The 18,800-nt window shown below is 40.8% G+C and overlaps 1 protein-coding gene and 1 long non-coding RNA gene across 2 annotated transcripts; both read left to right on the top strand.

The window, feature by feature from the left end:
- The first annotated feature begins 361 nt into the window (after positions 1 to 361).
- On the top strand, positions 362 to 1,236 carry LOC149092277 (uncharacterized). The gene is made up of 2 exons (XR_016196176.1): positions 362 to 421; positions 538 to 1,236. It is a non-coding gene; the product is annotated as an uncharacterized LOC149092277 (long non-coding RNA).
- Positions 1,237 to 6,986: 5,750 nt separating this feature from the next.
- On the top strand, positions 6,987 to 9,076 carry LOC108660227 (uncharacterized). The gene is made up of 2 exons (XM_018113559.3): positions 6,987 to 7,100; positions 7,242 to 9,076. The coding sequence occupies exon 2, from the start codon at positions 7,275 to 7,277 to the stop codon at positions 8,589 to 8,591; it is 1,317 nt and encodes a 438-aa protein (XP_017969048.1). The 5' UTR covers positions 6,987 to 7,100; positions 7,242 to 7,274; the 3' UTR covers positions 8,592 to 9,076.
- The last annotated feature ends 9,724 nt before the right edge of the window (positions 9,077 to 18,800 follow it).

The following is an 18,800-nucleotide window of genomic DNA, read 5'->3' on the forward strand; positions in this document are numbered from 1 at the left end:
AATTGGTTCAGATTTTAATTGTAAATTATAGATACATGTATATATTTTTATATTTAATAACCTTCGTCATATCTAACTTATGGCTTCTGCTGTTGGAAATTAATTTGAAAAGTTTTTTTTAATTTTTGCAATTTTATTACCTAATTAATTAATTTATTAAATTAAATAATATATATATTTTTAATACCTCATGGAAAGTTCGAGAATATCAGTTATATTATGAGAATTTAATATATATGTAAATATAACTATATTATTAATTTACAATAACTTATATTTTCTGAAAAATAATATCATAATAAAGAGACAAAATTTTCCAGTGGTTTATTTATTAATTCGAATTTTTCCTTTTCCTATTTCCCATTAGACTAATTCTCGCTTGTATATCAATGAAAAGAAAATCCAAACAAAACGTTTCTTGGTTATATCAAAGATCCGATCACATAATAGATATAAGTTGTTTTCTTCTTGGACCTAATTTATTCACACATAATCTTAATTATCAAAGAATAAATATCAAATTTAACAAGTTTACAGGCCATGGAACACACCATACATACAGAGCGTTGACAATTTTGGCTGAACTCAGCTGAATGGACTCATGAATAATGCATAAAATAGTGACTAACCAAGTCGAGTCGGGGCGAGTCGAGGAGAGTTGACTTCATTGAATGAATACAATTGCAAAACTTGCGTATGCGCTGTTCGTCGAAAGTTTTCTAAGTTTTTGCTTAATAAATTTACGAGCAGAACTTTACGCCAGGACTTTGAATCTGCTGCCCAGCAAAAAGTAATCACTTAACTTTGCATTGTGTAAACTCGGCTACGCGGATGCTCGCCGTAGTCGCTAGTTCGAAAGTCGAAAGTCGGCTAGTCGCCGACTTAATCATCGCCCGCTGATATCTGGACAAGAACAGAGAGCATTCATTATGCTGCCCAGAGCTCTATACACGACCAGAACAAAGGGGGCAACTAAATCAACGAATAGGGAGCTCAACAGACTGCTCAAACTAATTTGCCAACGTATCGGCGGATCTGCCAAGAGCCAACATCACGGACAACACCAAACTACAGTTGCCACAGTTGCTAGCTGCCAGTTGGCAGTTGCCAGTTAGCCACCCGCGTGGAAAGCAATAAAGCAGCAGCAAAAAGAGAAATAGCAAACTTAAATAAACAAAATGTACTACTCATTATTTATATTCGCGACTAAGAGAAATAAAAATCATGGCAACAATCTGTGAGACAAAAACTTCATGGTATACAGGGTTATTATGTAAAGATGTTGCTTGATAAGCCAATAATAAACTCCATCATGAGCTGCAGTTGATGCTTAAGGATTAAACTAAACTTGGGATATGTTACGAAATTATTTGATTTGTTTATATGCCAATAATTATATATTAGTACTTGGCATTAAAAATGCTCAGCTTCCCTTTTCAACTATCATCTCATGCACAATGTATTTATGGGGAAGAGGTAATTGAATTTATTTATAAGCCATGAGAGCTTTAATTATAATTATTATGAAAATGTAAAAGCTAAAATAGAATTTTTTAAATAACTTGCATTAATTGGAATTAGCTAATTTAATTTTATTTATTTTGGAAAATTCTTTATATTATTTTTATTTATTAATTAAGCTCTTTGAAGCCTAATAAAAATTTCAAATCTTTGTATATAAGTATATGTCGGAGATGAAAAGGTTATTCGAATAGAATATCTGATCGATATATCGGTTCATGCATAGTGTTGGGTAATATTTATTAAGTGAGATGTTAGTTAAAATTAATATCGAGTATAGTCCTGGCGAGGTTGCTAGTTGGTTGCGATGGATGTAATCGAACAGTGGATTAGCAAGAGGAAGAAGGGCAACAGTGCAGGAACGCGTTGCACTTTAATTATATACTATCTTATTTTCTATATTGCTTGACTATTGTTAATTCGAATCACCCTGTAATCGAGTACTGAAATATGGTGAAAGTTTTCCTGCCACCAGACAATAGACGCAAGCAAGAGAAGCGCATTAATTTTTTGCTGCTTTGTTCGTCTTCGCTTCGTCTTGGCTTGGCCGCTGCCTTTGGATGCGTCTTCTGCTCGCACTTAAAAATTAATTTAATATTCTTGCGTATCCTTTCACGCCAGCAACTCGCATGTTCGAGCCACCGTTGCTGCCAGGCTGTTGCCATTGGGTGTGTCCCCTCGCATCCAAAGCGCCGCTGTACATCATAAAACTCCTGCCGTACATACACCCTGAATAGGATGAGCATCCTGCTCCAGCTTACTGCGTGCTGCTTGCTGCTGCTAAGCTCGCATGGCGGCTGTAAATATAATTACGTCGGGAAAATCCGATCCTTGCAGGATTAATTAGCGCGCATTATGAGACGCACTGTCGGCAACAACAGCGAATGGGGACCCGCGTTCAAGTCGGCTAGCACCGGCACACAGCACGCAGCTCAGCTTCGGGCTCTCGACTAATTTGCTCCCGGCTCGAGGAGTGGCTGGGCCCGCCATCCAGGGGGTGTTAACTAGCGCACAGACCGTAGTTCGGCTATACCTCTGTGTATACATGTGTACGTGAATCGCGCTGGCAACGTGCTGAAAAAATGCAAATGGGATACATTTGCTACTAATTAAGAATCCATGTTTTAAATATGCTGCTCGTTCACTTTTCGAGTATGTGCCGAGGTAAATGCCTGAGTCTATGGAACCCATCCCAGTCTCTGGATTGTGTGTGTGTGGCTGTGGTTTTGAGTTGCAAGGAGCGGCCATAAAAATATAAGTAGAACATGGCGCATAAATGTTCCAGCCAGCGGGTGGGCGGCAGATTGAATGACAGCAGCACCTCAATTTCACCTCTTCCACAATTATCTAATATGAAGGCCTTAAATTACCAGAAATTCAAACCCTTCACAGAGGCGAGCATCGAATAAGAAAATAAGAGGTAGTGTCTGCCAAATATGGAAGGCTTATAATTCGTATAAAATATAATTAGAGCTCAAAAGTTTCCATAAATTGTGATGCTTGGTTGGCTTCCCATACAATAGGAGTTGACATAAAGAAATAGATATAAATAATGTAAAATATTGCGCATAAAACTATATTTATAGAAGCTCTCCGAATTTTAATTACTTCCTTTAATTTGGGTTCTTCCAAGTTAAGCCTCAGTGCAGGTTTCCCTTGACATTCGATTAATGTCACATGTTTTTGGATCTTCACACCTATTCATAGTCAGCTTAAGTTCACAAGTTCACCTTTAGTATCTAGCGTTGAAATGTCACCAATGCAAGGACGCCTTTGATTCATGGGCTCATCGTGACAAGTCGGCGCGCCAACAGCCCAAAACAATGGGCCCCAAATTAGAAGCGAACTGGAAAACCAGGCGATTCTCGTAAAACTCATAAATGGCGCAATAACAATAAAATTCCGGTTGCGAATAAAGCTCACAACTTTCGAGTTGAATTGCCCAGATTTCGAAACTCAAACCCAAACACAAGTGTCAGCGCCAGTCGTAGACGCAGTCTCAGTACCAGTTCCAGCTCCAGTTCATAAAATTGAGGCTTCATTGCCAGCGCCTGTTGCTCCACGGAGCAGGCGGCCAACTGTTGAGCGGATTTTACGAGGCGAGTAATGACGTCATAAAAATTAACAACTTCATGGTGAGAGCATTTTTTTTTATACACATTCTTTTTATTACAATTTGGAGCTGTTTGAAATTTGCATTTGAAATAATTTGAATGTGTGCCAGGCAGACTTTCTATCCATGTCTGCCGAGGGAGTGGAGGGCCGAGCAGCTGGAGCTGGGGGGCGACAATCATTAGCTGGCAATCACGAAGTTCGAGCCAACTGCAATTCAATACAAACGCAAAGGCGGGAAATTAAAATGCAATCAGACGAGCTCAAAACTTTGGCCAAAAATTTATTTGCGTGCCAAAAACAAAATACAGCGCGCCGTGACGCAGCCGGAACAGGAGTCGGAATGCGGGAAAATTGCATCGGAAAATTTACCGTGCAAGCGAACGAGCCAGCGTATGCGGCCAGAAACAATGCACAGGAGACTCTGTGTGTTTGCGCAAGAGAGAAAGGGCGTGAAAGAGAGAGGGAGAGAGAGAGAGAGAAGGAGAGTGCGTTCAATAGCCAGTGAATATAATTTATTCGATCTCTGATAGCAGCGGCCTCTGTCCGACATGTCTCATAAAAATTGCAGTTTAATTACTCCATCGACAGTATCAATTTAGCGAAATCTTTTATTAGCGCCGCAGATGGATTGCCATCGCGTTAAAGCGCCATCTGTAGTCGGTTAAAGGTAAAGGATTGCATTTGGCCACATTCCACAACGGCCCGAGGGGGTGAACTGGGCTGATGGCGAGGTTTTTGGCAAGAGAATTTATCAGCGTTGACATTTTTTATGGGTTTCATTGGTGAGCTTGAAGAGGTATATGGGTCATATAGGAAGTGTTTCATAGGAAAACCTATCAGATATGTTAAAAAACAAATAAAGGTGAAAAGCTGAAGAAAATATTTAAAAATCTATAGAGAAAAATTTGACCAAAATGACTTGTAGGTGTATCTCAGTCATTTTAGTTTTATATAATCTATCGATGTATAGCAGAGTGACGATATAAGAGATCATAAAGCTTTTAGTTTAAAGCCGACACTGAAATTTGAAATAATTTAATATGGTTATGGAAAATAAAATCTGGTACATTTCAAAATTTTATATATGAAGGTACACTACTATATAAAGTCAACTTTAAGTATATTAGATATTATATAATATATTTGATATTATAAAATATATTAATAACTTTCACATTCATTTCACATGGTGGCTTTATATATTCCTTTCCGATTCTATAGACGCCATTCCAGCTTAATAACTTTTGAATGCCCATACACAAAAATTCAGAGTTTCAATTTAGTCTGCGGGCAGTCGTTCTATTCTTTTGCTTGCCTGCCTCGTTTCAATAGCCAAATATTTCCAATATTTGCACCCACGCCGACTGCAGCACAGCTGCTGCTGACCCCCAATCGCCAGTCAGGCAAGTTCTAGCCCAGTAGCTGTCCACTTCGCTGGCTAGCTGGCTAGCTGGCTGGCTGTCCAGCAGCAGTGCCACACGCTCATCCGCAAGATTTATGTATCTCAAATATGTGAGTGCGAGTGCGAATGCGAATGCGAATGCCTATGCAGCTGTAGTGGCCGTGGCTGTGACTGTGGCTGTGGCTGGTTGCAGAGAGCTGACTCCTTCAATTACTCCAGCTCCGGTTCCGACTGTGTGACGGAGACTCCGCCAAATCCAGCCACAGCTGTGAATGTATCTGTGTCCGTGTCCGTGTCCGTGTTTCTCTGTTTGCACATGTGTATCTGTGTGTTCTGTAAATAAGCGAGCGATGTTTTGTTATTGTGCCGCGCTTTTTAAATTTACGTGCGGCAAATGCAACATACTTCACTTACGGAATTTGCGTTAATGTGAATTTGCAGACCACTTCAGTTGGCCAGCCTATAGACCCGAAGCGCGTCCCCCGTCCTCTGGTCCCCCATTCCCTCAGCATTTGCATGCCATACGCCAACGCAACGAGGGGGGTGGGCTGGTGGGGCAGGGGTGCAGCTCGTGATGCGGATGCGAATACGCCGGGGCACAAGTGCAGCGGCATTGACTTTATACAAATGCACTATGAATGCATGTTGCTATTGTTGTTGTTGTTGTTGTTGTTGTTGTTGCTGTTGGCCTTTAGCTTGTCGTTGTTGTTGTTGTTGTTGTTTTAGTGTGCGCTTTTTTGCAGTGCATCTGCATCTGCAGCCCAATGTCAGATACAAGGTACATTCTGTCGGTGTCTGGGCCATTGCAGATGCAGATGGAGTACCCGAGTTTCCACTGCCTCAAACCTTCTTTCCATACGAATGCAGCTGCGTATGTGTATATACATATGCATGTGTGTGTGTGTGTGTTTGAAATGTACGTCCGTACGCAAATGCAGCCATGATTTATGATCTGAAACAATATTGAGCGCCCGAAAATTTATGGAGTGCTCCGCTTTGCAAATAAAACGAAATAAAATTTTGTCAGTTGTATTTTTCGTTTCAATATTTTTGCTTTTCGTAACTTACCAGATGTTGTTGTAGTTGTTGCTGATGTTGTTTTTATTTTTTTATTGTTGTTTTTATATTTTTTCTGTCTTGCCTTCAAACTGACCATTCATCCTTTTGAGGCCATCCATTTCGCCCTCGATTTATTTCGTTTCCGTGTGTGGTGCGACTATATGACGGTAAAATGCATTTCGTAGGAGGCCATGGCTACCAGCGGATGTACTATAGCGAAACTTCTCAGTTTACCATTCATTATATTATAGATAAAAGCAAGGTAAATATTTATAGCATATATCGGTAAATAAATATAAATTAATATTAATATTTATTGAATAACACTTTTTAACATTTTTTTTTTGTGTTTGCTATTGCTATTTTTGCTAAATTAATCTTAAAATCAACTAAGATAATTTTATACCATACGAATACATATTGCAATTTATTAAATAGATAATAATTTTTATAAATAAAAAAATGTTTAAATATTGAAAAATAAATATTTCTTTATTTATAAATATGTTTATATCTCATAATAACACAAAAATGAATTTAATTTTACGATCTACAACTATATAATGCCAAATAAATTATTAATAATTTGTATTAATATAAATGAATACAAATATTTATTGAATAAAAAATACATTTTAATATTAAATAGTGATAACATTTTTTACATAAAACTAAATTAATTATTCCCAAAATAATACAACAGCTCATATTAAGTTATGTAATCTACGCATGAGTCTTATGAATCATTTTCCAATAGCAAAACGGGGTTTTATCGATTGGAAAGCTTGCTTTCGATGATAATATAACAGCTTAAATATCGATAAAGTCCTGTTAAGACGATAGCTGACTCGGGTCTTTGAAGTCTCATCAAGTAGCCTTTGCGGTATTGCTTAAATTAGTTCTCTGTGCCATTTTTCATCAGGGAATGTCAGTTAACTTTTGTGAAGTGTTGAATTTTGTTGAACTTTTACTTTGAGACGTATAAATTAATTGGTTATAATTCGTAAGATATACATTTTAGTTCTTTGCATTTCACGGCGCTCAAATGCGCTGGAGCTCCTTGTAAAATAATCCCAGCAGGCGTTTGGCTCCAGCTGTCTCCATCTGTCAATTATAAAGCAAATTGTCTTAAATTCTTTGACAGAACATTCGGAAGTGCCAAATACCATTGATCAACATGCCGCTGGAATTGATTGTTATATCGCTGATGCGCACTGACAAGTGGATAAATGTGCTAATGCTGAATACCCCGGACGAGGACTTCGGCCGGCTGCAGAGCAGACGCATCGATGTGAGCTCCGATGGCATACGCTGGATCGAGCGCGACTATGAGCAATTCACGCCCCTGGGCAAGTTTTTCGAGATCAACACCAATCCCGAAGCAGGCATCACAGTGGACAAGGAAACGAGCAACGCCACTGCCCTGAAGCTGAGCCTCGTTCGCATCAACGATGCGGCCCTCGACCAGCAAACCGTCGATGTCGGGATAAAGGAGCTGCAACTGCTCCTGAGCGGAACCTGTACCCTGCACTGCACCAACTGCTACAACGAGCTGGTGGCCGCGCGTTGCTTCAGCTCCATTCGTCCCATGCCCATTCAAACCATGGAGCCACTGAAGTACTTTTGCCCTAAGAACCGGGTGCCCACAGCGGTGGATGAGGGCGAGCTGTACTATGCCCTCAACTACATTGTGATAAGTCCCCAGATCCTGGGCAAGCGCCTCGTCCAGTGCGGAGGGCGTATTCACTGTGGCCGCTGCCTGCATCTGGTGGGCGAGTCGTTGGGCGAGAAGGTGGCCGTGCAGCTGTACGTGGATACACTCTGGGTGGGCTCGGCTGGCCAGGATGGCATGCCAGAGGGGCGTCTGGAGAAGTTCTTTGGCCCGCTGACGGTCTCGCAGCTCATGCTGCACCTGCTGCAGGACGCCGTTCCCATCAGCGATGAGAGCACCAGGCTGTTCCTGAAGACAGTGCGTCCGGATGGTCAGCTGCACTATATGCTGCTTCTCGTGGACACCAAACCACTGCATCTGCTGCGCTCCAAGCTGTCGCTGATCGAGGACCTCAATCTCGGCGACTACGATGCCGACATATCGCTGATCTCGCACAGCGACAGCAGCAGCGAGAGCATCACTGCAAACAGCAGCGACAGCGACAGCGACGATAGTGGGCCGAGTGTTAAGCGCCGACGTCGTCCCCATCGCAGCGGCGATTCGAAGCCGGTGCACGAGATTAAGGTGCGCGGCTATCGGGGCTGCCGCATCAACTATCACATGTTCAGCACCGACGAGGAGCTGGCCGCCAACACGAAGCTCATCGAGCAGTGGCGCAAGGAGGGCACGCCCATGGTGCGCATCTCCTATGGGATGATGATGGATCTGCTGCGGGAGCTGAACGTGAACGAGCTGCTGGTGGAAACGCTGGAGCGCATTGCGCCCGATGAGAAAACGGGACGCGTTAGCTACATCATCTATGAGCCCGACGAGGATACATAGACGAACTCTGGGCACGCTCGAAGCTCACTTGCTCACCTCGCATTCCAATCGACTGATGATATATGTACATATCTCATTAAATTATTCACATGCTAGAAATGCATTCATACATATATCAACTTTTTTTTGTTTATTTTTTTTTAATTGAGGATTCATTGTGGAGAAAACCTTATGTACTTATTATAATAGCGGTATTTCGCATGATTCCTTAAGCATTTTCTTTTTCATCACATTCAATTTATAAACAAATTATATACAATGCCTTAGATCCACGATGGTTTCATAACTAAAATAAAAACTGGGACTCAGATAACATATATAAATATACACAACAATACCTGAACTGTAACACAAATATATCTTAACATAAATATAATTGATAATTCAAAATATCAGTGAGTCTGTTTTCTATGGCTCATTTACTATGAGCTGCAGATAATACAAAACTGTAATAAAACATTCGACTTCATGCTAAATAAAATAACTTATCAATATACGAAAGTTCGGCTTGACGTGGATTCTTCTCAGGGTAGCCTTCAATGGGCGCATTCGTTCCATTTGAGTGGGATTTGGGTCTGGTATTTGGTGTGCAGTGGCACTAAAGAGACGTGGCGCATGTGTATCGACAACTGTTCCTGCTAGTATTCATTTGCAACTGACAACTGCTATAAAGGAGGATAACACGCACATTTATCATGTTGCACACGCAGCGATTTGTGCTCGATTCCGACTTATCAGCAACTGCAGCCGCCCTGTCAGAAAGGGAGTGAGTCTGCAGACGAGGCGTGCACAATTGAATGCTGCTACGCATCTCTCGAAATGCTAGCCGGAGCATCAGAGGCTTAGGCAAACGCTTCCCACTGTCAAAGGACATGGAGAAAATTGGGCTGCCTGCATATCTATCAGCAGCAGCACTCGGATTCGTGTAGCTGCACCCACATGTGGCTGCCACACACATACACACACACACACACAGCTGGTGGCCGCCATTTTGTTTCTTCTGTCAGCATATGGCCGCAGGGATCTTCTGGCGAAGGGGGAGCCAGGAAGTGCTGCCAAGCGCAGCTAGAAAAGCATCCATATTCTATTTTAATATGACAAATGCACAAGACTCGCCGCACCGCGCGTGACTTTTGTCAAATGTTATTCTCATGAAAAATGCTGGAAGAACTGTGAGTAACTCAAAAGACATATCGTGGTATGCAGGAAAATTTTGAAAATGATTGAAATATCGAATTGGGATTGCATGAGCTACATATATAGACTAGACTAGATGTTTAATAATTGATTAAAAATTCGAATTTATATAAAATTAAATCTATCTTAAAATTAAGCTATCTATTAAGCATTTATCATATATCATTGACAATTTTGTGTAGAAATCTTATTGTCATTTATTATGTAACCTTTATTTTATCAAATTTGCATTCATTGTCTGATAATCTCAAGTGATCTCTGCAACCTTTGATAACCTTCAATTACATCATCCGCTTCATAAAGATCTTCTCTCCAAACTCAGTGCCAATTAAGATCATTTTGGCAATACCTTTAGCAAGCACAAGGCAACATATGTCCTGATTTATTGATTCGTATATTCATTTCTTGAGAGTGTGCGGCTCATGTGCCGAGTTTGTGCTGTGTTGCATGCCACACTTGCCGCTGTCTAAGCATCCTGTACCGTATGCCATAAATCATAAATGCAGACAAAATATTCGCCAGGAGTAGAGCAAACACACACGAAAAAACACAGAGTCGAAATTATGCTTTGCTCCAGATTTGTCGCCGTGGCAGCAGGCAGCAGGCAGAAGGCAGCTGGCAGGACTCGAACAATTCACGTAGAGTGCGTAGTTTGCATATGTGGGCGGACGCAGGACGAACGCATCATAAAACAACAAGGACAACGCACAAAAAATATTTAGAAAAGAATTACGCTTAAATGCAATTGCTGTCATATTTTTTGTCTGTTGCGTTGCGTTGCGTTACGAAAGTCCTGTGCATGCGGCGCTTGTGATTTACGATGCTGGCAAAAGGAACTCGAGCGCAGCAGGACGAAGTGCAGCTCCGCTCTGTAGCTTGGACTCGGCGCTGCGGTGGGCAATTAAAACGCGATGCGATAAAGCCACCAAAGTGCAATTCATACATCGTTAAATGGAAATATTCATTGAGATTTTCCCCAGCCAGAGCTAATTTATTATTAATTGAATCGAACTGAGACGACAGCCAACTCCTGCCGCCACTCAGCCACTCAGCCACTCAGCCACTCGAACGTCCCGGACGTCGCAGAGACGCTGTGTGACCCGCCGCCATGTGATGTGAGTTTTATGTTCTATTTATGTTGTGCAAACGATGCCCCATAATCGTAAATATATCAAAACAAATCGTTAAAATCGATCGTCGTCATTTGGCGCTGCTTGCCTCGATTCGAGCTCACATTCAGATACAGAAACAGAAACAGATTCAATGGGCGAGGGGCGCAGGAATGCGAACGGCTTCATTTGCGGAGTTTGGAGCAGTTGTTGTTGTTGTTGTTGTTGCTGTTGTTGGGGAAGCTCTATCTCTACATGAAGTGAAGTGGCGCGAGGGTCGACGCGTGTCAATTGAGTTGCTCTCACTCCTGCGCATATTTGTATATGATATTGAAAGTCAAATTTGTGTGCCTGTGTGTGTGTGTGGGTGCGTGCGCCCATAATCATTGGCGGCGTTGCCAGCCAGAAGGAGCTCATAAATTTTGTGACTTAATTAAGTTGGCAACACTTGAAAATTGTTTGAATTTTGTTATTTTTTCCCCCTTTGAGTGTGCCATCAGCTCAATTGTTGTTGTTCTTGTGGCTTGAAGTGAGTCTTCGTTTGCATTTACAGATAATAATTGTAAGAGCCCATTATTGAATCCATATTGATTTATAACTATTGAATAGGCACCGAATAGGCCGATTACAAAAGAATTCCTAATTGGCCGAAATAGCGAGGGGAGAAGGGAGAATTTAGAGCAAACAGGCAATGTCCTACCCAATATGTATTAAAGTATTCAATTTGTATTAAATAATCAAATTAAATTGATAGATTATTTATATTTATATTTTTTATTAGAATCTAATAGCACACACATTAAATGCTTTAAAAAAAATTCTATCTAAACAACAAAATTTTGTCGGACTTCAGTTGAATTTCCAGGAACCTTATTTAAATGAAATCAACATACACTTGCTATGGCTCTTCGTATAATGCCTTCAGAGCTCATGTATTTAAGAAATATGTAGCAGCTATTTTCAAAACAAATAACCAAACACGATTTTTAGTGCGTTTTGAATGTGAGCAAGCGTCAAACTTTGTTCATCGCTGCATTTGTTTATTTGTACAGCGCTTGAGAATCTTCAAAAACAAAAACAAATGTGGAAATATTCGCAGCACGCCGGAATGCATGAAGAGCCATGGTAAAGAACCGGAGACCCACCGGCTCCCAATGGCAGCCGTTGTAGTCGAGGTCTGCGAGGTGCCACACGATATGTGCTGAGGGGCGCTCGAAGGCGGCGTTTGTTTATCCAAAGGGGGTCGACACTTGGCAGCCACATGCCCCGTTATTTGTTTTTATAGACTCATTTTATGTGCTCCATGTTTGTTTGGCTCGATTGCGCCACACTTGTTGAGGCCGGGCCATCTTTATGAGCGCTTCGCCCACGCAAGCGAATCAGACTGAGCAGAAGCAGTGTTACGCACACATAATAACCATAATAATAAGAATTAACTTGCTCATTACCACACAAAAGGATTGGACAAGGCTGGCAGGTCTGCTAGGGCAGACAAAAGCCTCATAAAGACATCATAACTCAGAGCCTGCTGAAAGGATAAAGCGGACACGCCACCCACAGAGAGGCGAGCCGAGGAGGCTGGCAGGCAATAATTAAGTACTTTTCTATGCAAAATTGGAACGCAGTCAAAGGCCACAAGAAATCTCTCACGCTCTCGCTCTCGCTCTGCCTCTTAGCCAGTTGCTCAGGTAATTCCGGGCTAAATTAAAATCTCCCTCTGTGCACGGCAAGTGCTCAAGACATTGTCACACATTATCAGACGGCCAGAGAGAGAGAGAGAGAGAGAGAGGGAGAGAGAGTAGTATCTCGAACTGGGCTCAAACTTTGCGAAACAAAGACCTACAGCTGAAAGGGGTGCGTATGACCGGGTGGCGTATGACCATGGGCGGGGTGGCTGGCCGAGCTGCTTGTTGACTTACTCCAAGACAAACTTTTGCGCGGTGGCAGCTCCTTGGCGAACGGGCGTCGCAGCTGCCGCCCTTACGGCTCAATTGCAATTACGGCAAATTACTTTATTACATCCGTAATTGTGTGACCATCAAGCGTGCCAGTTTTCGGGCAGTGAAATTAGTGTGGCAGACGCCACAAGTGTTTCTACCCCACGCCGTCCCCTCCCGCATGAGTGCACAGCTACGTCCATGTCTCAGTCCATCAATAGCCAAACATTTAGTGCCACATAATGTTGCACGCACAAACGCCGTCGGCTGCAGCAGCGTCGGCAAAGCAGAGTTGAAGCTACGTTTGAGACGTAATCCTCGAGTCAAGCTTATTTAAATGTCGACGTTTGTCGTATTGTAAAAATAAAATATTATAAATACATATGTATATAAAATTACTGGAAAAAATATATGTATATGTATAGATAATAATTTTTAGATTTTATTGTGATTGTGAGCCTGATAAAAAATGTTGACCCAATAAAGCAGTTAAATATATAGTTTTTATATAATAAATAATAGATTCATGAAATTTCAGTTTAATTTTGTTGTGTTCTTAACAGAAAAATGATTTTCAAAGAATGTTGAAAATTTATTTTTTAAAAGATTGATCACAAAATATATATTTTTAGTAATAGAAAATAATCAATAATATTTGTATTTAATTGCAGCCAAAACATTTTAATACTCTATTACAAGCATTGTTTAAAAATTAAAAATAAATTACCAATTGCTGTATCCAATTTGAGATATTATTTGTAAATCTGTAATTGCCAACTATAGCTGAGCAGTTAACATATTTCTACCTTAAAATCTACTTACAGCCACATTGAGAGTTTATTATGAATTAATAACTCAATCATCAAATAAATAATACAAATATATTGATTTCTTTTTCAATGCAAATGAACAATTAATCTTTGCCTTTTCAATAAAATTTAACGACACTTGGAAATAGTTTTCCATCTTTATTAGCTTTATGGCACGAGTTGTTGTCAATATCATTTAAAAGTGTCGTTGCTTAAGCTCGTTTACGATCTCGTGTGGGTGTCCTCTGACGTCACGACTGCGAATTTGGCATCAGCGTGCCTGTCGAACGGAGAACGCGCGCCAAAACTGCGCGCTGCTCTGCCGCGCAGACGCGGCTCTCACAGCTCAGCCATATTTATTTATGATGTAAACAAACCATTAAACGGGAGAATTACGAGCGCAGTCGCAGTCTGCGCTCTGCTCGGCCACGATGGCAGCGACGCTGCAGCGCTGCGACGGCAGAGCAGAGCGGCAGAGCGACCGAGCTGCAGCAGCGCGATATAAATCACGCACACGCGCACAAATTTACGATGTCGCTGCCTCTCTCAGCTCGCATCGTGCTGCTCGCTTGCACACGCTCGCTCGGCTTAGCGCCCTCTCGCTCGCAATGCTTTATAGCTGCCGGGAATGGTTTATTGCTAGCATGTTCATCTTCTGCTTGCTGAGCATGCACACACACACACACACACGCACGCACGCTGGTGCTGGCAGCATGGGCACTGCGCACTCTCTCTGAGCGGGAGAGAGAGAAAGAGAGCAGCTGTTTCTGTGTCAAACATATGCTTGTGTTGTTGTTGATGGCAGTCAGAAAGGGAAGCAATTAAATTGGGCAACGGCACTGGTGTGAGCGAGCCGGCCAATCAGTCTCCGCCCATTTTGCGTGTTGGTAAGCGTCAGAAAACCGCTGGCAGTTCAAAAACAGCCAAAATAGAAGCAAATATTTTGCATTTCCCTGCCAGCCCAGGCATTATTTTGTGCAGATGTCGCTACGCTTGCTGCAAATACTCCGCTGGCGTTGTCCAGCACTGGCCTAATGAGAAACCTGTTAGAGGAGCACGCCGAGAACTGGTTCAGAGCACGGCCAAATTTATGGCTACACGTGGCTTTCATTGAGAAACTGATTCTGCGGCACTGGGCAAATTGCTTTGTTTATGGGCGTTTACTTTTGCAGCGCAGACGAAATTTACGAGCTCTTGAGCTCTCATTCGAGTGAGTTTTTTGAGCGCATCGTCGCAGCGGTTTGAGTGGTTTTTGTGTTGGTATTTTCGCAGCCAGCGTCTTGCCCCGAGCTCTTTTAATGCGCTTTATGTTGGATTTGAACTTGAAAATTGCTTTATTAATCATTAAGGAATAAGCGCGTCTATTAGGCGTCATTTATCATTTGGGCACCAGGACGGCAGATGGTGGAAACTCGATTAGTTGGTGACATTTCAAAACTAATAACATTCCCATAAATTAAAAACAAAGTTTCATGTGTTTTATTTTATGTATGTTGCTACATAGTATCAGATAGTAGTATCTATACTAAAAAATAGGTTAAATAGGCTTCTAAATAGTAGATGCGAAAAAAATCTTTTTGAATGCTCAATCAACAGTACCGTATATATTTGGGAAAATTAAATTAAAATTTGCTTTATTAATATTTCTGTGTATTTGTATTGTATTAAAGTAAAAGTTTCCATACCATGTAATGCTAAAATATATTATTTTAGTATATAATTATATGGCCCCATTCAATTCTGATACTAAGACAATATTTATAAATTCATTTGCTTTCTTCACTGTCTCTTAACATTAAATTTCATTATTAGCTAAATTCTCCTTCACACTTGGCTATCAGTTTTCATATGATGATCTTCACGATATTATTTGCGGTATTTGTTATACCCTGAACCCATTGAAAATGGGAAATCAGGGTATAATGTTTTTGTGTAAAAGTATGTAACAGGCAGAAGGAATCATCGCAGACCCCACAAAGTATATATATTCTTGATCAGCACGATGAGCTGAGTCGATATAGCCCTGTCCGTCTGTCCGTCCGTCTGTCCGTCCGTCCGTCCGTCCGTCCGTATGAACGCCGAGATCTCAGAAGATATAAAAGCTAGAGAGCTGAAATTTTGTGTGCATACTCGTGTATACCATACGCAGTACGAGTTTGCTTTATTTTTTCGATAACTCATCCGATAACTTTTTTATCGAGAATAATCGAAACATTGATTTTGTTTTTTGAGCCTCATCGGAGTACTATTAGATGTCGAGACTTCAGATTTACTGTGTATATATATATGTAGAATACAAACATTTTGTAATCAACAGATTTTGGATACCACGCCCCCTTCGCCCCCAATTTGTAAAAAACGTATTTCAAGTACTACTTGTGCTTTGGAATGTACACACATTTTGACCATATAATTACGCCCTGAAAATTTCATTAACATCGTATGCTTACAAACGAAGTTATTCACCAAGTAAATTCTCATACTGTTGTCCACACTGCAGCGCAGCCCAAGCGCAGTCGCTGCTTACTGCGCAGTTAGCAGAGCGCGGGCGCGTGAGGGTGGATGCATGTAAATGTATGTGTGCGTGCATAAAAGAAGTGCAGAATGATAAGAATATCAGCTTGGAGGGTTCAGGGTATCTCCTAGTCGAGCAGTCTCGACTAGAGTCTTCTTACTTGTTTTATGTTATTATCTTGACTCTCTTAAAGATTTTCTTTTCCTTTTTATACCCTGAACCCATTGAAAATGGGAAATCAGGGTATAATGTTTTTGTGTAAAAGTATGTAACAGGCAGAAGGAATCATCGCAGACCCCATAAAGTATATATATTCTTGATCAGCACGACGAGCTGAGTCGATATAGCCCTGTCCGTCTGTCCGTCCGTCCGTCCGTCCGTCCGTCCGTCCGTCCGTCCGTCCGTCCGTATGAACGCCGAGATCTCAGAAGATATAAGAGCTAGAGAGCTGAAATTTTTTGTGCATACTCGTGTATACCATACGCAGTACGAGTTTGCTTTATTTTTTCGATAACTCATCCGATAACTTTTTTATCGAGAATAATCGAAAAATTGATTTTGTTTTTTGAGCCTCATGGGAGTACTAATAGACATAGAGACTTCAGATTTACTGTGTATATATATATGATGAATACAAACATTTTGTAATCAACAGTTTTTGGATACCACGCCCCCTTCGCCCCCAATTCGTAAAAAACGTATTTCAAGTACTAGAGACTTGTGCTTTAGAATGTACACACATTTTGACCATATGATTACGCTCTAAAAATTTCATTAAGATTGCATGTCTACAAAAAAAGTTATTCATCAAATAAATTCTCATACTATTGCCCACACTGCAGCGCAGCCCAAGCGCAGTCGCTGCTTACTGCGCAGTTAGCAGAGCACAGGCGCGTGAGGGTGGATGCATGTGTATGTATGTATGCGTGCATAAAAGAAGTGCAGAATGATAAGAATATCAGCTTGGAGGGTTCAGGGTATCTCCTAGTCGAGCAGTCTCGATTAGAGTCTTCTTACTTGTTTAATATTAAATATATGATAATTAAATCTCGAATTTTACTTTTTTAAATAATTAAAATTGATTCAATTAACATGTATTTTTCTTCAATAAATATGCTTTCTTCATTTGTATGTTACCTCTAAGCCTGGAATCCATCTACTTTCCGTGTTCTCTATTATTTAGTTGTATAAAACAATGAAAACTATTTTCTATTTTATTTCGTAATTGATTTTGATTAAATACAATGCATATTCTTCAAATAATTGAACCATATTTTTAATTTTGCTTAATAATAATCCCGTTTCTAATGCAACTTTATAATTTTTGTACTTAAAAATTTTTATTTCCTAGCATAATAAAATGGCATTTAATTTGAAAAGAAAACCAGTATCTGAGCGTAGTTAAATGCTTTTTGTAAGTGCTACACGTAAAATGAATTCTACTACGAAGAAGTTGAAGTTGAGTGTGAAATCATCCTGGCAGGCGGTCAGACCACCAAAACAGACAGACATGGAGACAACCGCATGAGCAAGCAGCTCAAATTTATAAACTTGCCCATAAAACTTGAACATGGGCAACTCGGAAAAGGCAACTGGTGCCACATGCAGGAGAGGAGCTGCAGCGGCAGCCACAACAGCAATAACAGCGGCTGAAGCACTGCATAAGAGTGCATAAAAAATAAGAAAACACACACACTAGATGAAGTTTCCTTCAAGCCGCAGCAAAAGCCAAGGCAACCGCAAGGAGCAAAGTTTTAATTTTTGGCCCAGGCAAATGTTGCGGGCGAGCAATGTGCCAAGGGGGCTTGCTCCTGCGCCTCCTCCCTTCCCTTGGCCCTCATTCGCCTCTTCCTCCCCTCTAGGAGCTAGCTGGAGCTGGTGTGTTTGCTCGCCCAGTGTGTGACAAACTATCTTAATGGCTTTTCGCAGCTTGGCGGCTCTTAAATGCGAATTTAATTAATTGGACACTTAAGTTAACGACATTTCTTTGCTCGCTCTCGTTTGACTGACTCCGACTGCACACGGCGACGATTTTGATTAATTGGCCAACAGCGTACGCCGACTCCACAGGCAGCCAGGCAGGCGGCAGGGAGAAGAGCAGAGGCCAGCGACTGCGACGTAAACTGAGCCATTGCCAAGGTGTTGGATGCTGCACGCACTTAATTGATGGCCCTCGCAGAGCCGAGACTACCATCTTGCCACATTGTCATTGCCGTTCAAAATGGCGTTGAAATCGAATGAAAGTATGTTTTTTTTTCTCAAGCTGCTCTGTAAAGCAATGTATATGTTGCTTATAGCTATTTTAATATATATGATATATTTAATATTCATATAAATATGTCTTGTAAAACAATCAGCTTTCATATTTGAATTTTGAAAACATTTGGTCATCTAAATTTTTTTTTTTCTGAGTGTGAAAAGTGAACTTTTCCTAATCTCTTCAAAGGAATTGTAAATATATTTTGCATATTTAAATAAATTGACAAAACGGCTCTTTTATCTCCTATAAAAAAAAAAAAAAACAACAATATATATATAAAAAAAAAGAGTTTATATGAATAATTAATTTTTGTTTGTTTCTTGTTTGCATATAATTTAGTTTCAACATTTTGTTGTAATGATACACGTTATATTTTAAAATT

This window comes from Drosophila navojoa, chromosome 2, assembly GCF_054131105.1.
Source record: "Drosophila navojoa isolate 15081-1374.11 chromosome 2, UAZ_NAV_1.0, whole genome shotgun sequence".
NCBI classification, from domain to species: domain Eukaryota; kingdom Metazoa; phylum Arthropoda; class Insecta; order Diptera; family Drosophilidae; genus Drosophila; species Drosophila navojoa.